This window comes from Solea senegalensis, linkage group LG21, assembly GCF_019176455.1.
Source record: "Solea senegalensis isolate Sse05_10M linkage group LG21, IFAPA_SoseM_1, whole genome shotgun sequence".
Taxonomy (NCBI): Eukaryota; Metazoa; Chordata; class Actinopteri; order Pleuronectiformes; family Soleidae; genus Solea; species Solea senegalensis.
In genome coordinates this window covers 10,061,169-10,079,918 of record NC_058040.1, presented here as the reverse complement: position 1 = coordinate 10,079,918, position 18,750 = coordinate 10,061,169, and the positions used below count along the sequence as shown (strand labels likewise).

General features: G+C 41.7%; 3 protein-coding genes across 4 annotated transcripts; 2 read left to right on the top strand and 1 right to left on the bottom strand.

The window, feature by feature from the left end:
• Positions 1–337: 337 nt before the first annotated feature.
• Positions 338–4,392, top strand: lman2la (lectin, mannose-binding 2-like a). 2 transcript variants are annotated; one of them, XM_044012109.1, is made up of 9 exons: positions 338–552; positions 929–1,047; positions 1,498–1,615; positions 1,728–1,810; positions 1,940–1,972; positions 2,703–2,864; positions 2,978–3,092; positions 3,606–3,731; positions 3,808–4,392. In XM_044012109.1, the coding sequence occupies exons 1-9, from the start codon at positions 426–428 to the stop codon at positions 3,948–3,950; spliced, it is 1,026 nt and encodes a 341-aa protein (XP_043868044.1). In that variant the 5' UTR covers positions 338–425; the 3' UTR covers positions 3,951–4,392. The 2 variants fall into 2 exon arrangements, with proteins under 2 accessions (XP_043868044.1, XP_043868045.1); XM_044012110.1 differs by lacking the exon at positions 1,940–1,972.
• A 1,577-nt stretch (positions 4,393–5,969) lies between these two features.
• wbp1 (WW domain binding protein 1) lies at positions 5,970–13,748 on the bottom strand. The gene is made up of 4 exons (XM_044012111.1): positions 13,527–13,748; positions 12,347–12,449; positions 12,058–12,225; positions 5,970–11,126 (listed from the first exon to the last, which is right to left on the bottom strand). Exons 1-4 carry the CDS (start codon positions 13,587–13,589, stop codon positions 10,579–10,581), a joined length of 882 nt encoding a protein of 293 aa, XP_043868046.1. The 5' UTR covers positions 13,590–13,748; the 3' UTR covers positions 5,970–10,578.
• Positions 13,749–14,069: 321 nt separating this feature from the next.
• On the top strand, positions 14,070–18,288 carry LOC122758415 (ADP-ribosylation factor-like protein 3). The gene is made up of 6 exons (XM_044012586.1): positions 14,070–14,201; positions 15,329–15,472; positions 15,598–15,714; positions 15,807–15,857; positions 16,023–16,208; positions 17,657–18,288. Exons 1-6 carry the CDS (start codon positions 14,199–14,201, stop codon positions 17,702–17,704), a joined length of 549 nt encoding a protein of 182 aa, XP_043868521.1. The 5' UTR covers positions 14,070–14,198; the 3' UTR covers positions 17,705–18,288.
• Positions 18,289–18,750: the final 462 nt, after the last annotated feature.

Below are 18,750 nucleotides of genomic sequence, written 5' to 3'. Positions count from 1 at the left end.
CGTCCAAAATGAGACAAAAAAGTCATAGTATAGTATGTCGTCCAAAATTTGACAAAATAGTCATAGTATAAACCATATTAAAATGGTTTATAGCTTTCATGTTAGCTTTTAATTTAACATAACCCATTTACTCCAAGCCTCAGCTTTGAATAGGAATGACCCACTACATCTTTTACAGCTGCACATGTCGAACTGACCAAATGGCTTCATCCTATAGCCAATGAGACGCCTGTACTTTGATTGACAAACAGACGGTCTAATGGCGACGAGACATGAAACACGGTGGACCAATGAGAGGGAAGCTGACGTATGTGGTGGGCGTGCCCTAGCTCTACGATGGCCGCCGCCTACAGCAGTAACAGCAGCAGCAGCACTGCAGCGCGTCCATTATATCTTCGCTCAATTTGATCTTCACAGGGAAGAAGATGCTTTTTAAATCACTCTGGACCTTCACCGTTCTTATCCTCACATTCAGTCTGGGTTTCGCCGATGACGACCATGAAATGGAGGAGTTTCTGAAGCGGGAGTATTCCCTTTCAAAGCCTTACCAAGGTATCCCAACCATTATGAACCGTTATTGAAACACTGGCTCCCAGGGACAGCGATTGTTCCAGAAAATTAGATTTAGCGCTCAAATAACAGCCTTGTCTCAAATCTGTTTCATGTGATAAGAGTGTTAATGTCGACGTTCGAATGCCTCAAAATTCAGCCAAACGATACGCTGTAGTTTCATGCATTTGATTTAAAAAGCACATTGTGCTTCGTTTAACGTAGTTATTGTGTGTGTTGTTTTTATTGTAACTCGAATATATGTTTCTTTTACTGAATGATTAAGCCAGTTATGTCACCAGGCTTACTCGGCAGCTGTACTGTGCTGTGTCAGCGTTAGTCATCATGATAATGGTGTTGTTTGTGTGTCCTCACTCAGGTGTGGGATCCTTAGGCTCCTCCCACTGGGAGCTGATGGGGGATGCCATGGTAACCACGGAACAGGTGCGCCTCACACCTGACATGCAGAGCAGACAGGGGGCAGTGTGGAGCCGCATTGTGAGTATATACTGTAACATTGATAATTGTACAGGTATTAATATTCCATGTTATTGTAGAGATAAAACTGAAGACAATATTTGGTCAGTTAATATTTGGATTACTTCTACGGACTATCATTCATTTTATTTCAAAAACAGCTGATTTTTTGTGGTTTTATGTTATTTGTTTAGTTTGACCCAATCCATAACTTGATATATCAAATGACAAAGAAGCACATAACAAACAAAACATCTAAATAAAGGCCTAAATAGGCTGAATGGTTGTTATCTTCTTAAAACACTTCTCTTGTATTTCTAATCCAGGAAATGATGCAAAATGTCAGCACACCTTCAATTAACACTCTACACACACACAGACACACACGCTTGTACAGTATTCATAGTGAGGACACTCATTGACATAATGCATTATCTAGCCCCTGTTTATTTGTGTTCTTTGTGTTTCCAGCCTTGCCATCTGAAGGACTGGGAGATGCAGGTGCACTTTAAGATTCATGGGCAAGGAAAGAAGAACCTGAATGGTGATGGGCTGGCCATTTGGTATACGATGGAACGCATGCAGAAAGGCAAACGCTATATTTACCAAACCGTACTTCTTATGTCCAAAAAAAACAACCCATGATTTTATACAATACAACACTCTGTCTTATTCTTCTTATACCCTTCACATTGTTACAGGTCCTGTTTTTGGAAATAAGGACAATTTCACAGGCTTGGGTGTGTTTGTGGACTCGTATCCCAACGAGGAGAAGCAACTCGAGGTATGCGACTCCTCAGATCTCACCTCTTCTGTGTGATGGAGACATATAGGTTGAACATGGACAAGTGCTCTTGCAGATTTGTGTAAAGGGGCTTTATTTGTGTTCTTTTGTGCGGCCATTTGGAGACAGGCACAGAAAAAGAGATACACTCCTCGCACACAGGTAACGGAACTTAATCACATTTTTGCCCCAACCCTGTGTTTTTACCCCACCGCAGTCTCCCCTAGCTCCAACAATACAGCACTCTGTCTGTGACATACTGCGCATATATATATATCTATATATACATATATAGATAGATATATATATATATCTATATATGTATGTGTGTATATATACATATATATGTATGTATGTATGTATGTATGTATGTACAGTATGTATATATACATATATATATATATGTATATATACATATATATATATATATATATATATATATATATATATATATATATATATATATATATTTATATATACATGTTTTGTTTTTGTCCCTGCATGTTTGTTGTGTTGTTTGGTCTTAAGCAGAGAGTAATATGCATTTCAAAATGACTATAGAATGAAAGGAGCAACAAGAAGGTAGGGCTGGGCAATAGATTGATATTATATCTACAGTATAGTGTACACTTCAATGCAATGAACTACTTGGTGTATGTTTATGTACTGTTAAAAGGCATACATTAGACTCAGGCTTTCATAAGAAGGTAGAATTTTCATTGTTTCATATCTGATAATGTGATTTATTTTTTTGTAAATAACCATAATATTTTGCATGGCTCTTTTATGTGAAAGTGTAATTCCTGTTATAAGTGCCTCTGCATGTCTCCATTGTCACCTCATACTGCTATAACTATAGATAGACTCTAATTTGCTTGTCTCTCTCCTGCAGAGGATTTTCCCCTTTGTTCTGGCCATGGTGGGGAACGGCAGCATCAGCTATGACCATGAGCGCGACGGTCGGACAACAGAGCTGGGCGGCTGTAACGCCATGGTGCGCAACCTCAAACATGACACCTTCCTCTTCATCCGTTATGTTCGCCGCAGGCTCACGGTGAGAGAGAAACACAGGCTTCGATGTTATGAATGTGACAAACCGGCTGTGCAACCTTTCAGTAACTAGCACGATTCATAAAGGGAAAACCATCCTCTCCCTCTGGTTTTCAGGTGATGATAGATATTGATGGGCAGCACGAGTGGAGGGACTGTCTCGACATACCGGGGGTGCGGTTGCCACAAGGCTATTATTTTGGTGCCTCAGCCATTACTGGAGATCTTTCAGGTAAACAGCAGCATTTACTATTCAAGCTTTATAACCAACTTAAGCATTAGCCAATACAGAACTTCTTACTAGGCCACATCTCTATGGAAAGAATGTCTGCTTCCATCAAAAAAAAAAAAAATCCCATCTAACTTGACGATTCTAATCAGCTTTCAGGTAATGTGACTAATGCTCGCTACGCACCGTCTTCTTCTTCTTCTGTGTGGTTTGATGGCAGCTTGTTGCATTTAGCATTTCAGCCATCTTCGGGAAGTAGATTCTTCTCATCCTCTCCTCCTCCTCATCAGCGTCGCTTAACCTCCCCTGAACGAGACGAGCAGAATGAAAATAAATCTGTTCACATTATTCACTATATTACATCAGTCAGAAATATACATATTTATTGTTTGTAGTCGATGGCTGTCCACTAACTTTTCTTGTTAGTTTTTCTTCGATGAACATATGAACTCAAAAGTGTGAGACCTGTTAATCCCATTTAAAAACGACACTTTTTTTCTGTTTCTCCATTTACAGATAACCATGATATCATTTCCCTGAAACTCTACCAACTGACGGTGTTACGCAGTCAAAAGGAAGAGCAAGAGGAGGAGGAAGATGTGATAACTATTCCCAGTGTTGATAACCTGGAACTGCTGAGATGTAAGCTGCTGTTCACGCTCTCTTTTCTCGTCGTCTGTTATCCCTCCGACTTTCTCCTCTGTTTCTCTCCCTCCAGTGGTTCAGACTGAGGAGGGGATGAGCGGCATCTCCATTTTCTTCACCGTGCTCTTCTCGATGCTGGGTTGCGTGTTCCTCGTCGTCATCGGCGTGGTGGTGTACAGCCACTGGAACGAGAGCCGCCGCAAGCGCTTTTACTGAAGGAGGGGTGAGACGGGACGGAGGACAGCGATTGTGGTAACTACTGTACTCAGGTCCACGGACCTCGACTGCTCAAAAGTGAAATACTGCTGCCGGCCACTAGAGCGCAGTAGATTGTTGTATCGTGACAGGAGATGGAGTAAAAGTGTCACCTGCTACAAAAAGCCTCTCTCCAACTTTGCCATCGGTAGTCATGAAGCAGCAGGAGGACTCACCCGCTGCACTGGTGATGACACAGCAGACAAACACTAACGGTGTGTTACACCACTCCTTGTGAGCGTCGACATTTCACCTCTTTTTTTTTTTTTTGGATCGCTGATGACATTTTTTGTAGATTTGAGAGTTCTAAATATAAAGAGTACCTGATGTGCCGCTGCTCCAGATTCATTGGCCATCTGCAAGTATGACTTCATCTGCTGAATAAAGATACAAATCTACTCTTGCTCTGTGTTTTGAAAAAGTAATATATAGCATATATCTCACCTTGTAGCCGCTGTAGTCTGCATGATGTTCGTTTAGGTTTTCATGACGTGTCCGGGCTACCATCCGTCGTTGTTTACACCTTTTTATTTAAAGTTGGTTTTCGCAGCGTCTCATTTCCTCATATTTAACATGTTTATATGAGAAAATGAGACGAAAACAACATTTTTCATGGTACATTTAAACAGTATATTAAATGTGTCTTTGCACTGAAGAGAGGATTTAATGTCTTACATGGAATTTTAATTCCCTGTCATTTTTTCTGCAGATACTAGCGTGAACCTTATGTTTTCAATTTTCTTATGTTGTATGAAAAAACATTCTGTTGCAGTGAATGTTGTTTCACTGAAGGCAACAATCACGCTGATTTGTATTCAACCTGCCTCTTCTATACGTCTATATGTGTATGTGTATATATTCTACATATATATATGGAGAGAGAGTTTACTGTAAGTCCAGTCCAGCTGCTGTTGATTTAGACCACTCTTTATGTCGTTTCGAAAATGATGCCAGACCTCATGTCAACATCTGTTTTATGTGGTGTGTTTATTTTACGTACGAGGACCTCACTCGTCTCTTGTAGCTGCTTCAACCGGACGCACGACCTTAATTATATTCTACTGTTTGTCATTTCGCATGAAAAACTGTGCCTCGTGCATCACTCTGACCCACAAATGACATTTTATAGCCATTTTATCTCGTCGCTTTGCCCAGAACTATTTGCAATGCTTCATTATAGGCCGAACAAGCCTACACGCACATGGTTTATGGCTTCCGGGTGTTGAGGTGGGTTTATTTGTACATGACAGTAACATGTCGGTAGTACCATGGAATCATCATGTTTAGAGTTGAAACACGGGGAAAAGGTTAAAGTGAAATACAGAGGCCCCGCCCCTGATTAGCCTTTCATTGTTGAAACCAGTGGTTGGAATGGATGACGTTAATGCTCACTTCAAAAGGTTAGACTAACTGCCCGAGGGGCCTCTCACACAGCCACGTGACAGCCTTACAGATCAATTTCTCATCTCTGTCACATGTCTATGGGGGCTCCATTTTCACTCTTTACATGCTCACAATCCAGCTCCTATTGAGCACATAAGTACACGTCTTACTTCAAAGTTTTACACTTATTCAGGACAAAATTCTTACCCGTAGAGCTGAAGCAATTACTCGATGTATCGATTACTAAATGAATCAACAACTCTTGTTAATCGATGAATCGGTTTGAAGCTTTTTTCATGATTAAAACAAGAATTCTGATTGTTTCAGCTTCTTAAATGTGAATATTTTCTTCATTTTTTGCTCCATAAAACAAAGAAATCATTCAAAATGAACCATTTTGGTTTGTGGACAAAACAAGACATTTGAGAACCTCGTTATTTCCAGGTTTAACAAACACTGATCAACATTTTTTTTTTTTTTTAAATCGTGAAAATAATCGATGGATTCATCGTTTACACAAATAATAGTTGCAGCTCTACATACGAAGTTTATGGATGATTTCAATTTCGCGACGAGAAACTGCAAAAGTCAAGTCAGTTGAGTGCCAGTTTGTTTTATTAAAAAAATAAAATACAAATGTTGACCAAAAGAGTACACTGCAGACTTCTTACTAAAACAAAAGCATTTTTTTTCTGTATTTCAGCGCTTTAATTTTTATTTTTTATATTTTTCTACTTACTCATTTTGGCTTGTTTTAAAGTTATTAGGAAAAAGATTAGAAATGATAGAAATTCGTTAACGCCTGCTTCCTCCTCTGCACACTCACTCTGATATTTATGATCTCATGTCATTTACAACATCAGAGTCGATGGTGCTGGTCTAATGTAAGCCGACTGTGTTCCACGTCGAGGTCTGTAATCTAGAAAAAAATGAAGTCGTTCTAACTGAGAGCAACAAATGTGAAGGATGGAAACGTTTCAAACGGAACAAAGATATCCAATAAAAATACGTCCGACAAAAACAATTATGTTCAACTTTTCATTCGGATTCCAACAACTTAATCATGTGGTTTATTCATACGCACAGGGAAAAGTGTTAGTGGTTAAAGAGGCGGGCAAGAAAAAGCCAAAAGGAAAAAAATAATAATATACAAAGTAGAATTTTAAACTCAAAGCAACTCAGCCAACACTGAAGCAGACTCATTATTGTAGTAGCATTTACAAGTATATTTTTACATGTACACAGACCAACCATAGTAAAATACAGTACAGTGCAGTGACAAGTACTGAGTTATATTGCTTGTACTGGTACCCAGATTAACAACAGTGGAAAATGAGACAGGGGACGCAGCATATTACAGTAGGTTTATGGTGTTTTTTTGCATAGCCTAGTCGAGTAAAGTACAATTCACTACAGAGATGTGTGTTGCAAAAAATAAAGAGGAAAAAATGACTTTGGCTTGATGACACTGGTGGGTCAAACATTTGTTTAAGCACTGCTTGGTTAAAGATGACCCTGAGAGAGAGTGAGAAACCAAACAGACCATCGTCATATCAACACCCACACGCACGCACAATAACAATTTGCGTAGCGCGGCGATGACATAGAATTTGGTCAATTATTCTATCGACACTTCAGCATGAATGGCTCTCATTTCCGTGGGGTCCACACGCGACGCAGTGCAGCTGCCAAAAACCTAACAGCTACAGCGTCGACTATAGTCTGTGTTACCGAGAGAGCCTGGTGAAAGTCAGGGTCAAAGATCCAATAAAACTAAGCAAAAAAAAACCTCCAGTAGAATGAGAGGATGTTGCATCACGCACCTCTGAATAGGGCAAAGTTAGAACAAACACATAGTAATGTACAATCAGCTACTGTCAAATATCAGCTCTGCCATACCATACCATGAGATCCAAAAACTGACTATGTTCACGTATTGCAAATAAGAGGATCTCAGAGCAGATGAGCCGCTCCATGTAATGGATGGAGGTTTCTTTAGTCTACAAAAGATGACTGGTTTAGCCCTTGTTCTTAGTAAACATGTGGAAATTAGGGAGGCATAGTTGTTGTTTGGCAATGAGGGGAAAACTATGGACCTCCACTTCACTCATGCAAAAGAACCCCCACCCTTGTTATTTCTTCGACATATAAATGTATACAAATAAGAAAAACTCATCCTTTACTAGAAGGGTACAAAGCAATCTCTTAGGATTAGGATAAATGCGATGAATCACAAAGAGACCATAAGAAACTGAAATGAGTCTTTCTTTCTTTTCTTTTAAACTTATTGTCTTCATGCGTGAGATTCAGTTCATTTCACAAACTAATTGCAACCAGATTCATGGGACAAAAACAAGAGCGAGCACAAACCTAACAATCTGGTCTTGACAAATTCCACCAGTGCCACAACTAACGAAGACACGCAAGCCATTCTAAATTCACACACAACCGACCCCTCAGGAACAAAATCAATGTATGTAGAACTTGACTCAACATCTCCTGGCGGTAGGATGTTTATAGACCACATCCTTTTCACACTGAGTGAGCGCATGTTTGCGGAACAAGCTCTGTTTGTTCCGTTGTTATGGGAGCACTCCTCTTCTCTGAAGCCAATACCAAACACAAAATACCAAAATACCAAAAGGAATTCTCCATCAAAAAAAAGTCCTTCTTTAATAAGGCATTAGCACGTCTTGTATCCACAAACGGAGGCTATATTTTATTGTGCAACTCCATAATCGAGACATTTGCCCTCTAAAAGATGTGTGGTGGTAAAAAGAATGCCTTAAATTCCTCCTCCAGATGATTTGTGTGCAGTCACGCTCGGTGTAACAGCTCCTCTGGAAAGGCCATTGTCATGTCAGCATGGCGTCATATTCATGTACCCACTCAACCATGCAACATAAGGGCGGCACAGGTAACTGTTTGACTGACTGAGTCTACTCAGGGAACACGGAACAAAGGCCTGAGGCAGTTCAGTTTCAGTCTGTATGCAGATATTTGGTACACAAAGCCTCTTGAATAGTTTTGACCATGTTTCAGCCACAGCAGTAAATCATTTCAGCTCACACAGTAGAACGCCGAAACACGAGACACAACCAGACCAAAGCTTTGAGCTGTTGCTCAGTGGGAGTGAGGACACACTTGGAATATGCAACTCAGCAACACGTGTCCCAAAATGACACACATTTATGTGCAGAACCCAAGATTATATCTTCTTAAGAGGCCAGTGACTGCCTAAACATGTCCTCGTCAGAATATTGTAAATATAGAGACATGGAAGTCATATTAATGCCTGTATAAAAATATCGAACAAACATGAGATGTTGGTATTCAGTCCTCCCTTTGCTTGCTGGAAATGCACACCTAATGGCTGAATTCATACAGAATCAATTATTATAATTGCAAATTCAGCCAATAGACTATTAATTGATCAGAGATTATTGCACCATGGAGCGTTACATTACGAGTTACTCTTTGTCTTCCATGGACGTTTCACGTGCAACAAATAATAGTTTTGTGGTTGTTTTCCAATCAAGGAGCACCCAGTTCAATCGCTATGCTATGAATACACACTATACAGTATACTGGGCAAGCAACATGCAAGGCATCGTAGGCCTAACCTGCATCGTAGGCCTAACCTGCATCCAACTCAATTTTCTAATGCACCCGCTCTCTCCTGGCAGCGGAAAATGCCACTGCAAATCCCTCTCAACAACTCAGAGAGCAGAGAGTGCCAAGAAAGCACCGGCTAACAAGCTGCCATCACTGCACGGCGCAATTCAGAGAGTGGATCCCGAGCATCGGAGCTTAAATCTCAGTCCACGTCGCTCCTCCATCTTGTGTATGCAGATTTCTGGAGCCAACGTCAACATCCACCAATCACTTTTATACAAGCACAGAAAGCTAATTAACTCAATTATGAACACACAAATAACATGCGTCATGCAAAAACAACAGTGCTTTAATTGTTAATCTACCTTTGTGCCAAGTGTCTCATCCAGGAACAACAGCACAACACAAAATATACACACAAACCCCCCTCCCTACTGCACTAAAACACCCACACACTAGAACACACTCTTGCAGCCCGTCAGGAGCCTTGTTGCAAATAACAGTGACATCTGTGGCATTTTGCTAAAGCACAGCTGGTTACAAAATGAAAAAAAGAAAAACAGAAAAGAATGTACATCCTTCCTTATAACAGCCAAGCTACACACTGAGCAATACATTGACTCTGTCGCATCACTAACATGGCCATCGCATGGCTTTTTATTGATGTAAAAAAAAATTTGGAATAGGTTCCCTCTTGGCAATTACGATCATTTCAATGCAGTTAGGTACCAAAGAAGGGAGACCACATGCACACAATCAATAAATCACTGAAAGGCGGTCACTCTTTACCATAGGTCCTGTTGCTAATCGGTGACCACAGGTACAGATATCAAAATCAAAAAGTGCTAGTGGGGGTGAATTAGATTTAAGTCCAAAGACGAAACGAAAACAAAAAAAACTTCCCTGACTCTGCAGTTTGTAGGTGGTTAGTTTTTCTCCGCCAATCTAGATGCACAACATCCCACAGACCAAAGGACACCAGATGATGGTTGCCACGACCTCAGAGCTGACAACACCATGCAGCTGTGCCCCAGATTTCACGGGCACACACAAACTCTCACACACAAGCGCCTGTGGGGGGAGAGGGGGGGGAATAAATGTACACTCTTATCAATTAATCCAGTATCACCCCAGGTCATCAAGGAGGTTATTTTTGACTCCTCTGCTTAGTGATAGAGGGGCAAGAAATGCTGCTGACCATGTTGGTATGCTCCTTAATGACCGCTGGAGGCAAAATGGCAGATGTAAGGTGGCATGGAGGCATGATGGCAGTGCTCAAATATACGATAGGAGCAAGAGAAAACGGTCACAATCAAATGCTGCCCTCTCACAACCCAGCCACATTCTCCCCCCTACCATTAAGATTTAAAAAAACATACCAAATGGTGCATCAGCATTAATCCCAAACTTTTTTCAGGAGCCATAAGATTAGTCATCGTCATCATTGTAACATGTATCATGCCTATGTGTCGGTTCAAAGAATTATTAACACAGACAGTGCATATGCTGATGGTGAAGGCAACAGCTATGTAATATCTGCATGTGTGAAGTAGAAAGCCACACTGAATGGCTGACTGCTTTATGCCGTGGATCACACCATGTGGTCCCCAGTGCTGGTGCTGGCGGTCTGGCTGGGCTGCTCGGGGGAGCACTCCTTCTGTCTGAAGGTTTGCTGCTGATGCCTGGAGCAGTAGTCACCACCGGTGACCCTGCACATCTTTTGTTCCTCATCGCTTTCCTCTTCGAGGCCCGAGCCTTCGTCTATGTCAAGCTGGCAAACACACACCTCAATCCCTGAGTCGCCGGTCACATGCCGACGTCGAGTGTTAAGCTCCTCCTCCTCCTCGTCCCCCTCTGCCGCCATCAATGAAGCTTCCACACCCTCCTCTTCATGATGCTGCACTTGGACCGGCATTGACACCGCTCCATGTTCTGATGATGAGCCTGATGCCTGACAGTTTGGGTCTGCCACCACCGCCGCCGCCACAGGTTGTGGCACGGATGCAGCATCTTGCTGGTACATTTGTGAAAGGAGCACTGGAGCAGTCTCGGGAGGGTTTTCAGAGTAAGGAGGAGGTGGTGTTGGCGGGTGGCCTACAACCTCTTCATAGTCAGGTAGTTTGCAGTCGTTCCAGAGCCCTGAAAGAACAATCCAGACAGCTTTAACAATCGCCATATAGACAACTGTTAAACCATAGTCTTGTTACAAAGTTCTCATTGTAGGAAGAGCTACAACATTACATGTTACCAGGGTCTCTGTGTGATTCACTGTCAGTGTTCTCTCCCGGTCAAATTCACATTCTTGACATTAAGTCAAGCATGTGCACTCTGGGCCGGTCTATGACAAGTGCGAACCTTGTTCCTCTCCTGTCTGTGATATTAGTGGACACAATATCAAGTGTCAGCAAAAGTCTGAAATGACCACTGACATTATAGTGGCATGTCCACTGTCCCTCTAGCAACATCAGACCATAACCAGTAATGAACGGGACATTCAGGCAACCTGCGGCAGTGTATGAAAAGTTTGTGATCAGGGATCAGTATCAGAGCAGCTGGTCAAAAGTTTTAACACAAATATTGTCAGTCAAATGCGTTCCTTTAATCAGACCTTGCTGAAGGAGAGATCTTAGTCCAAAGTCCTGTGTCTTACCTACGAGTTTTGATTAGTGCCTAATGCATAAAAGCTGCCGATGTGAAGACTGTAGGTTGGCTAGCTGCACATGTGTCTGATATGATTGTATAGGGGAATTCAATTATCCAAGATTTATTTTGAAGCTACAGTCCTGCACTTACTCAGGGAAGACAGAAAGGCAAAGCCAGCAGAAACTGAGTCTCTCAGCTTGTCCATAAGCCGACAGAACGCACTAAAAGAAGTTGCTATAAAAAAAAATATATCTGTGCTTACACACTTGCACTGCCATAAACCAGTTTGTGGATCCTAATGTGTATACAGAATACAGCTATCAATATAAGAGCGCCATCTCCAGCTGATTAAGTTTCTGAAAAAGCCACAGTCTACAGATTGAAATATCTATTTACTGTGCCTCAAATGAACAGAATGACGACTCACTTAGGTTGAGTGGTGGAGGGGAAATGAAGGAGCTGGAGGCTCCTTGGTAGGCCATGAGGCTGATCTCACGTTGCCGTTGCTCCTGTTGCAATCGCATCTTAACCCTGCGGTGACGGTAGGCACAGCAGCAACTCAGCATGATGAACACAGTCCATACTAACCAGAACCCTGGGAGAGGCAGAATCAAAATCACCAAAATGAGAAGTAAGCAGGCAATAGGTACATAAACATACAGCATGAGGTTTATTAAATTATTAAAAAGAGTTGATGTAACTTATTATGTACTTACACCATAGTTCATAGTAGTAGGTGCAACACTCGGTCTCCCCACAGCAGTAACCCATCTCACATCGGTATTGTTCATTATTGACACCAAAACAGAACTCTTTTGCCTTAAAAACACACACAGAGGTACACTGACTGAGTCAACATGCATTCGAAAAGGTAAACAAGGAAAAAGACAGCAAGCCCTTGACAAACTGACCTAATTCTAGGGTTTATTTAAACATTGTCATTCTCACTTTGGTGCCATTTACTTCTGTTTGCACTTTTCTGGACTAATATCATGTACTGTTAAACTTCAATAATACAGGTTTATGCAATTTTTAACATGTAAAGATTGTGGCTGCAACTACGAATTGCTTACTGAATCAATTGCAAAGTATTTTGATAATCAATTGGATGGTTTGAGAGAGTTTTTCATTAGCTCTCAGATTTTTAAAGCTTATTACGTGTGACTATTTTCTGGTTTTCTTGGCTTCTTTAAACCAAACGTAAGATGGCTTCATGTCAAGAATAAAGGAACCTCAATTGTCTTTTTATCTGGACACTTTTCAGACTATTTTTGACAAGCGACAAAGCAAATTAGTTGCAGCTCTAGGAAACAGATATCATGGTGAGGGATAAAATTAAGCATATCATATGAGACATATCAGTAATAACGCGAAGAGTCCAGAGGCATTTCCTTTTAAAAACAAGACAGACATCTCTGCACTTCAAAGTTTTATCAGAATACACGAAGGCACTGAGTTAAACTGTCCATACCGCTCACCACTTTCGCTTTATAAGATTTTGTCTGAAAAGCAAAATGGACACACTGGGGCTGACTGTCCCTTGTCTTTCTACTCAATGTCAACAACTGTGATTAAACACGTCAATTCTCCGGGTACCATTTAGCAGCGGCTAACGTTCGTCATCACACCCTCGATTCAAACTGTGAAACTGCGCAAATACAACACGTCCCTGCCATTTTCCGAGTTAAAATGTTTAATTCCTGGCAGACGGCCTGTCGAAATTAAAATGAAAACTTTGAGCAACTGACGTCATCCTCGCTGTTACAGTAACGGACCGTGTAGTTTCCTTTGTGGGGGAGACAAAAGGGATCGAGTGAAGGGGCCTTCGATCTGCCCTGAAGCCGCGGCCTCGCCTGCAACCTTCCGCCGAACACAGAAGTGCTAGCGCGGGCTTACCTGCACCAGACAGGTCCCGGTATAAAGCAGACCTACAACGGATCCCAGTGCTTTCTGCGGCATCTTTCTGGGTTGTCGGCCGGTGACACGACGGGAATCATATAGCAGTCAGTCGAATCGAATAGTCGAGGTGACTGCAGGTGGCTGTTGCTAGTCAACAGCTCAACCTGGTGCACTCCAACATGTTTTGTTGTTCGTTCACTCAGACTAGTAATTTGAACCGGAGAGACGGCTACTGTCCTGTAGGAGGCACTCTCGCTTCTTCTTCTCCTCCTCCCTCTCTCTCTCTCCCTCTCGCTCTCTCTTACTTGTTAGTTTTTATCTGCACATAAATGACAATTTGATGATAATTCTTTATTCATAACCTGAATTTAGTCAGGTTTAGTTTGTGGGAAAATGCATGTAGCTTCTTCTTTGCCATTTTATCAATGATACATTGAATAATTATCAACAATTTGTAGATTATTTAAAAAGTTATTAACTGCAATTTAATGTAAATTCATTTTGAAAAAGTCTATTTTGTGTCAAAAATCATGCAAATGTTTTTATATATTATTATCAGCTGTCACGTTGACACTGACGTCACAGTCTCCCTGGCAGTGGAACCTGACATCTGTTCACCAAAGAAGACAGTCAGGAAGATGTTAATCCATTCAGCCTGCACACTGGAACATGGTGAGTCACAACTCGCATTATATTCACAATAATATCTGAAAGGTAGATAGATATTCTGTTTTAAATATAAAGTACAGTACTGTTCAAAAGTCTTAGGGCACCGGCAGCTTTGTTGTTTTAATGTCTGTCAAATTCTGTGATCATTGGTTATTTGGATCGGAATGATGTCACTGAAAGTTGCTCTTATTATATTAATAAGCTGTTAATTCGACCTGGTATAATGGACCCTTTTCACAGCAGATATTTTTCTACATGAAATAGTAGAAGAATTAATTAGGGTTCCACTCCAGTTCTATTGTTCACGTGTAAGAGTGGTTCACACCATTTACTTGACACTTTAACCAGTGCAAGCAGTTTTTCTGAAAGATTTTGTCTTCAGAACTTATGTATTCAGAACTTTCTCATATTTTCTTGATATCTTCCAATACATTGAGGAATAATCTACGGTACACTTTGCATTGCAAAAAACCCCAACGTGATCCATCTGTTTTGGCGGTAGTTCTCCCTAACGGTTCACTTCTCCATGACAATTCATTGACAGCCATTTTTTTTTCAACAGAAAGTACAAGTAAGGAAAACAAGAAGTGAACACAGACAATACATAAAACAATATTCAAAAGAGTAGAACCACGTGATCACGTTTTGTTTTGTTTTTTTATCAAGAAAAGGAGAACTGAAATTGGTTGAAAATATTTGTGTATTTATTGAAACACTGGCTCTGGTGCAGAGACAGTGTTTGCATCTTGACAGAACACACTGCAAGGAAAATTGGCTTGAGACAAATCCGTCCTGACCACCTTCTGGACACAAGCCACTCACAGTGCATGCACCTAATCTTGGCTGACCAATTAGAGCTTTTGGCCAGCTACATGTGTGAGTCACTGCAAGTCCTCACACTCGACATGATTGTTGCTGTACAGAGTCAGTCTTTAACCTCCTGTGCGTGTGCTCCTTTAAGTCTGTTTGCCAAACCTGGCCACCAGACTGGCCTCTGATGGCAGCACAGTGTGCCAGCCGGTCATTTCTGAACAGCTCAATACCTGATACAGTTAAAGCTCTGTGTGCTAATCATTGAGTGCTAATGCAGTGACAGAATCCCATCACCTCTGACTCTGATCCACCTGCAGGGCCTGTTGTCAATCCTCCGGAGGCTGAAGCAGTCACCAGAACAGGAGGTGCGCTTACTATTGTTAGGTCTGGACAACGCTGGAAAGACCACGCTGCTGAAACAGATGGCGGCCGAAGATATCAGCCACATCACCCCGACTCAAGTACCAACATGCACACACTGTTACACATTTAATGTCCTTGACGATGTTTTGTAGTTAAATAGATGTTCATATCAACCCCTACTTTACAGGGAATTAATTAAAGAATTAAAATGATCTTTGAACAGGGCTTCAATATAAAGAGTGTTCAGTCTTCGGGCTTCAAGCTCAATGTCTGGGACATTGGAGGCCAACGCAAGATCCGCCCGTACTGGAGGAACTATTTTGAGAACACGGACGTGCTGGTAGGTTCTGTTTGATTTGTTGTATTTCCAAGCTTTTTTTCAGTTCAGGTATTTTTTATGTGTTATTCTTAATCTTACTGCATTGTTTGCAGATCTATGTGATTGACAGCTCAGACAAGAAAAGGTTTGACGAGACAAGTCTAGTAAGATGCAGTTTTATTTATCACTATTTGATTATTTATCTTGTAAAGTGACTGCAGAACATTTTAAATGGTTATAAAATACAATGTTAAATAATGATGGTGGGTGCAATTAAAGTCCCAGAGACATTAGATGATGTAATTGAACTTGTGTGTGTGTTCTTTCAGGAGCTGGCTGAGCTCCTGGAGGAGGAGAAGCTTGCTGCGGTGCCACTGCTCATTTTTGCTAACAAGCAAGACTTGATGACTGCCTCGCCGGTCTGCGAGCTGGCGGAGAGTCTCAACCTGCACACTATCCGTGATCGCATGTGGCAGGTCCAGGCCTGCTCAGCTGTCACTGCCGAAGGACTTCAGGTGAAAGAATTCACACCACTCCTAACACACACTGGGCTGCAGAGACGCACAAGCTTTGCAGTCATTTACAGGAAATTGACACACTACTGTACTCAACATTTGCATAGTGACACTTCCCCAACAAACTGACAAAGGTCTTTGCCTTTGTCATCTTTTACAATGCCAAATGGGAAGTTTCGAAGTTTTGAAATTTCAAATGTAACCACTGAATTCTCACTAGTTGCAATACTATTCACCCACACTATTCATACATATAGAAGCAGCAGCAAATGGTTAAAGGGGACATATTATACCCTATTTCCCCCATTAAAATAGTTCCCTGGTGTCCTAATGAACATGTCAGTGACATGCTTTGGTCAAAATACCATAAGGATGAAGCATCATAGCAGTTCAATAACTCTGCTAAACCCGCCCCTTTCAGAACGCTCGGTTTTCGTGCATGGTCCCTTTATATGCAAATGAGACACAGGCAAACACACACCCACTTCTTCCAGGGGGTTTCTGATTTGTCCTCTTTACAGCGCTCACTCAGTTCCCTCAGCTCCATTTCTCTCCCCCTCCCTCCACTAGTTCTCTGACAATATCAACATGGCAGCGTGCGCAGAAAACAGCGAGAGTGCCGTCACAGGAAGAGACGTCCTACATAAGGATCGAGCCGAACAGTGCCGAACTGTAAATCAGCTCAAAACACTTAGGAACAGCACCACTGATCGCCACCACAGATCGCCAGCGGCGAGCTGCATAAACTGCTGCTGTATGTGACTGTATCAGACTGAGTCTGTGCTCCGGTCATGGAGGACGTACTGAACAAATATTTTTAACTAGGATGGGTCAGAATGGTCAGTTATGAGCTCTATGTGACCTTTTCTTAACAATGTGTGTGTTTGTACGTCGGTGAAATATGTTCGCTGACTAAATACGGCGACCGCTGGCCACAGTCTGATGCGATGTGGTGCGAACACACGAACACACGTTTGCTGACTTTATCCGGCACGTATTTTTACTTTTATCCTTCATATATAAAATCCTCTGAGGCTGGAAGTTTGTGTAAAACACTGTGCTCCACTGTGCAGCCACCAACAGCACACTTGTCCCTCCGCGTTGACATAATACCGCTCTTCCTCCCTCGCCTGCACTCTCGCAGGGACAAGGTGGAGCTAAGGTGGAGCCCTCCAAGTAAACTTACTGGTGGGGCGGTAACATTCGCGGTGAAATGCGCATGCTGCCGTCATAAGCGCAGGGAATTAAACATCGAGTGTTTTATCGCCTATACTTACACTAAGGGGAACCACGAAAACATGACTGAGTATTCTTTTTCCACACTTTGGCGACTGGTAGGGCCTCCAGAGTCCCAAATATAAGTATTAAAATGGTTAAAAAGTTGATTTTGCATAATATGTCCCCTTTTATGTATGGCACACTTACACTGGAACCTTTTTTTTTTGCAGGATGGCATGAACTGGGTTTGCAGAAATATAAAATTTCGGAAAAACTAACCGAGGAAACAGACGATCTGTGAAGAATTGCAGTGGCACTTTACATTTGAATTATTCTGGACTAAAAGTTGACATCATCCTGTCTTTAGGATCGAGTATCATTATGACAGGGGTAAAAAAAAAGTATAAATTGTCATTGTGGGGATTCCACTTGTTTGCTTGAAATGTAATGTTACTGGTTTCCAACACAATCACATATTTTGTCTGATTCTTCTGTGTCTATCTTTGTGTCTGCCTGTGAGTCTCCCGAGTCAACGCTAGAGGGCAGCCTTGCACTACTATGTCTCTCCTCACCTGTCGTCTAGTTAGTATGTATATTGAAGCTTCCTGTGCATCCCATAATTACCTACTATTTCTTTACTCAGACAGCACTGTTCACTCATACTGTATATCGCGAACTGCAGAGTAGTCCAATGGATTCCGAAACAGGGCGACTGTGGATCAGTTGTACGGCTGGTTGTCTGTCAACGGGAAGTTGGAGGGTTTGATTCTAGGCTCCAATAGTGCCAATGTGTCCCTGGGCAAGACACACAAATGGCAGTGAGTAGCAATGGATGTGTGAATAAATGTGTGAATGGCAAACACTGCAGCGTTTTGACTGATCATTAAGACTATAGGAAAGCCTTATACTGTATAAATACAGACTATTTTCTATAAACATCTTAAATATTGCTTCACCATTTTGCTTTAAGGAACCACTTATTATTTATTTTGACTTCCAACAAATGGAAAAGACATTCAAAGAAACATAAGGGAAGTAAGTAAGACGACTGAAGAAGCCCACTGCGCTGCTATGGCCACACGCTGTTGCACCTCTGTGTCATTGGACAAAATGACCATAAAACATGAACACTTGCACACGCATGCAGGAAACGCACCTTGACACAAATCGGGCGTGCACACAGAGTAAACCGTACAGAGACACCTTGGCCATTCAATTACACAACCTCTCACCTTGTTCACCGTGCTTTACTACAAGGCAATTGCGTTTTCTGTCTATTTCTCCTATTTTGTCTTTTGCAGCACATTTGCCACAAACCCCACTA

What these genes read in the sequence shown, in the direction of transcription:
- lman2la (XM_044012109.1), top strand. Translation starts at nt 426, where the DNA reads ATGCTTTTTAAATCACTCTGGACCTTCACCGTTCTTATCCTCACATTC. An exon ending in GATGGAACGCATGCAGAAAG is followed by an intron (nt 1,616 to 1,727) that starts GCAAACGCTATA and finishes ACATTGTTACAG; the next exon opens with GTCCTGTTTTTGGAAATAAG. An exon ending in CATTACTGGAGATCTTTCAG is followed by an intron (nt 3,093 to 3,605) that starts GTAAACAGCAGC and finishes CTCCATTTACAG; the next exon opens with ATAACCATGATATCATTTCC.
- wbp1 (XM_044012111.1), bottom strand. Translation starts at nt 13,589, where the DNA reads ATGCCGCAGAAAGCACTGGGATCCGTTGTAGGTCTGCTTTATACCGGG. An exon ending in CCGGGACCTGTCTGGTGCAG is followed by an intron (nt 12,450 to 13,526) that starts GTAAGCCCGCGC and finishes TGTGTTTTTAAG; the next exon opens with GCAAAAGAGTTCTGTTTTGG. An exon ending in CTACTACTATGAACTATGGT is followed by an intron (nt 12,226 to 12,346) that starts GTAAGTACATAA and finishes TGCCTCTCCCAG; the next exon opens with GGTTCTGGTTAGTATGGACT.
- LOC122758415 (XM_044012586.1), top strand. An exon ending in TTGAGAACACGGACGTGCTG is followed by an intron (nt 15,715 to 15,806) that starts GTAGGTTCTGTT and finishes CATTGTTTGCAG; the next exon opens with ATCTATGTGATTGACAGCTC. An exon ending in GGTTTGACGAGACAAGTCTA is followed by an intron (nt 15,858 to 16,022) that starts GTAAGATGCAGT and finishes GTGTTCTTTCAG; the next exon opens with GAGCTGGCTGAGCTCCTGGA.